General features: G+C 37.0%; 1 protein-coding gene across 1 annotated transcript; it reads right to left on the bottom strand.

Moving 5' to 3' along the window:
• Positions 1-1,318: 1,318 nt before the first annotated feature.
• On the bottom strand, positions 1,319-2,551 carry LOC141641939 (uncharacterized). Its single transcript, XM_074450578.1, has one exon. It carries the CDS (start codon positions 2,549-2,551, stop codon positions 1,319-1,321), a length of 1,233 nt encoding a protein of 410 aa, XP_074306679.1.
• Between the last annotated feature and the right edge of the window lie 582 nt (positions 2,552-3,133).

Below are 3,133 nucleotides of genomic sequence, written 5' to 3'. Positions count from 1 at the left end.
AGATGTAAAAACGACAGCAATGGGAATTGAACCGTGGACGTCATGCGGAGGCTATGTAACTAGCTACCGCCTACCACTATGCCAAAGGAAGCCCAACTAATATTAATGAACAGTCAAATTTAATATAATGACGTGGGTACCAGATGAGGCCCCAACCATGTTGGGCCCCGGTGCCGCGGGCCGAATTGCTCTAGGTATGGGCCGCCCATGTGCATACATATCTCATAGTTTCATGAAGTTCTTTAACAGGAACATATATTAGGATTTCAAAAATTACCTCATCTGGAAAATAGGGAGTGTTTTGACGTATTTTTTCAATTGCCTCCGCCATCGTTGGCCTTTGTCTTCTTCGATCTTCTACCCTGTTCGAAAAAGTGATTTATATGTAGGGTTTTTCTAACCCGTCTAATTAAGGGTGAGTAAATTTAGGTCCGGATCGGAAAAATGGATCAGACCTGACCATTTGGTCTGGACCAAACCCGGACCGAATTATTTTGGTCCGGTCCTCGGTCCTCATTTTTTCAAGGTTTGGTCTTCGGTTCGGTTCGATCCAAGACCGGCTAATTTAGGTCTAGATCGAATGGACCAAATTTCATGTTTTTAATGACACATTAAAATATTATGAATTAAATTAATATTTTATATTCAAAAGACATTATAAATTAGTATTGTCAATGATTTTCATAAAAAGAGACGCCTAATCAATTAAATGCATTTTATTTTGCGGAATTAAAATGTAATTATCGTATACTAAATAGTGGAAAAACTAATTTTAGGTCCATTTCGGTCCAAGACCGGACTTGACCAAATATTTCGGGTTTGGTCCGGTCCAAGACCGAAAGGTTTAAGTCCGGTCTTCGGTCCACTAAATTTTTATTTTCGGTCCGGTTTGGTCCGGTCTTGGACCGATTCTCAGCCCTACGTCTAATGGTACACATTAAAAAGTCATAAAAGGAAAGATTCTCACGATAATTTCATTAAAAATGGCAACAATGATTATCGTGAGAATCTTCCTTTTTATGACTTCTTGTGTGCCCAAGGATGCAACTTTCCCAAAAGTGCATGTAAAATTGTAAACTTCTATACTAAAAACTATTGGAAGAAATAAAAATATCGTTATGGAAAATAAATTTGGAATCTATAACCTACTGTACATGATAAATTTATACTCGGTTTTTCTAACATGTCCTCTAAAAACACAAATTAACTTGTCCGTCACCAGAACTACGACAAAATCAACAAAAATCACCAAAAATACAAATTGTAAAAATTGGTATGCCCAAAATACAAAATGCAAAATACATACATTTGTTAGCAATTAATTCTTAAGTGAAACCAATGTGTTTGCATGAGGATGCAGGGTATGATTGAATAATCTCTTGATCGGGAAATAATCGAAGCATTCACGAGCCAGATTGTAACGAACCACAACATAATCCTCGTATTTAGAAGTCATACGAGGACAACGAAGCCACAAATCTCCGTTAAATAACCTAAACGGACATATATACTTAAAATAATCAGGACCAAACTCTTTATCAATCTGGTTTAATACCGTTCTCGTATTGATACGGGTCAATTCAGTCCACTCACTGGATTTTACGTCTGTCAGTTTCCAGACCCTCCATATATCATCTTGTTTCCTTACTAAGCCGAGACCCGTTTCCGTACTTACAATTGAGAACGAATGCTGATCCTCAACCACGTCCTTTGGCATAGATAACTGATAAATAATTTCCGTATCGACGTCCAAGGCAAAACCAAAGGGACTAATATCAGAACTAGTATAGTAAGTAAACCAGTAAATAAATCCTCCAAAACAGAACGAACGAAATAGCATCAAATTATTTTCGTCCGCGGTTATCACGGGTATACCTTGAAGTTCAATAAATCTCCAAGCTTTATCAACACCTATAGTAAATACCCGCATCTTTACCTGTTCAAATTCAACGATTTTACCCGAAACATGCACTACTTTATAATGACCCGAGGAATCGACTGCTAAACTGATACCTTCTGTAACATGGTCTAAATCCGTCACATGAGGCAAGCTGATTATTAATTTAGTCACAGGATTCACCACATGAAACACTACTTCAATTTCTCCGTCTACATTTATCGATTGCGAAAGCAAGACTAATAACCCATTGAAACAACACACTACTGAAGCACGGAACGGAATTTTGACCGGCGTTTCATTCAGAATAGCCATATGTGGTTCGATATGATTAGCCTTGTGTAGCTGATTGCTGTATTGGATTAGGAAGCCGGGATTATTCGACATTATTCGACAATGCGTTGTAATGAAAAGAGGGTCACTAACTATATCGTACCACTGCTTGCACACATATCTCGCAATCTCATGCAAGACTTTAGCGGGAACAAATAGTAGGATGTTGAATATTATCTCTCTCGGAAGATATGGAGTGTCGTGACGTAGTTTATAGCGAGTTGGATAACGATGTTGACGTGGAGGAAGTATTTTAAGTGCGTCCATCGTCGTCGTGGTTGCCGTCTTCCTCTTCTTCGCTGACATTCCCGGTGTACTCATTCTTCTGCCCTTTTGGAAGTAATTGGGGATTTGGGTTAATATATATACAACTATACAAGCAACTAAGCAAGACTACTTCGGGAATTCGAGACCTAATATGATTGCCAATAATTTGACAAAATAAATACCCAAGTCTTTTCTAATTAGTTCGAGAGCCAATATGATTTCCAACTAACAAAATAAACAACATCAATTACACCCACGCTTAATCCACTTTTTTTACCGTTACTCCACTTCAACATGTTTTTTGAATTACGCTCAAATTAATAGCTCGGGTTATAATTTGCACTCAAAATCGGTTTCACGACACTTTTCCGTCAAAATTCAATTTTTTTGTAAACTACAATAATTTTTGTATAAAATCCGTGTAACACCGAATATTACTGTAAACAAGTAATATTTTAGCTAAATAACTAATGAGTAAATTATCAATTACCCCCACGCTTAATCCACATTTTTGTAACACTGAAGGTTATTGTAAACAAGTAATATTGGTTAGATTTATCAATTTCTTAGAGGAAGATGAGAAGAAAGAACATCTTTTTCTCAATAAGTAGACTATACATCAGATGTATTACCTCC

The sequence above is a fragment of the Silene latifolia genome, chromosome 2 (assembly GCF_048544455.1).
Source record: "Silene latifolia isolate original U9 population chromosome 2, ASM4854445v1, whole genome shotgun sequence".
Taxonomy (NCBI): Eukaryota; Viridiplantae; Streptophyta; class Magnoliopsida; order Caryophyllales; family Caryophyllaceae; genus Silene; species Silene latifolia.
This window is presented reverse-complemented; position numbering and strand designations above follow the sequence as displayed.

Coding starts and splice junctions, on each gene's coding strand:
- LOC141641939 (XM_074450578.1), bottom strand. CDS start 2,551: ATGAGTACACCGGGAATGTCAGCGAAGAAGAGGAAGACGGCAACCACG.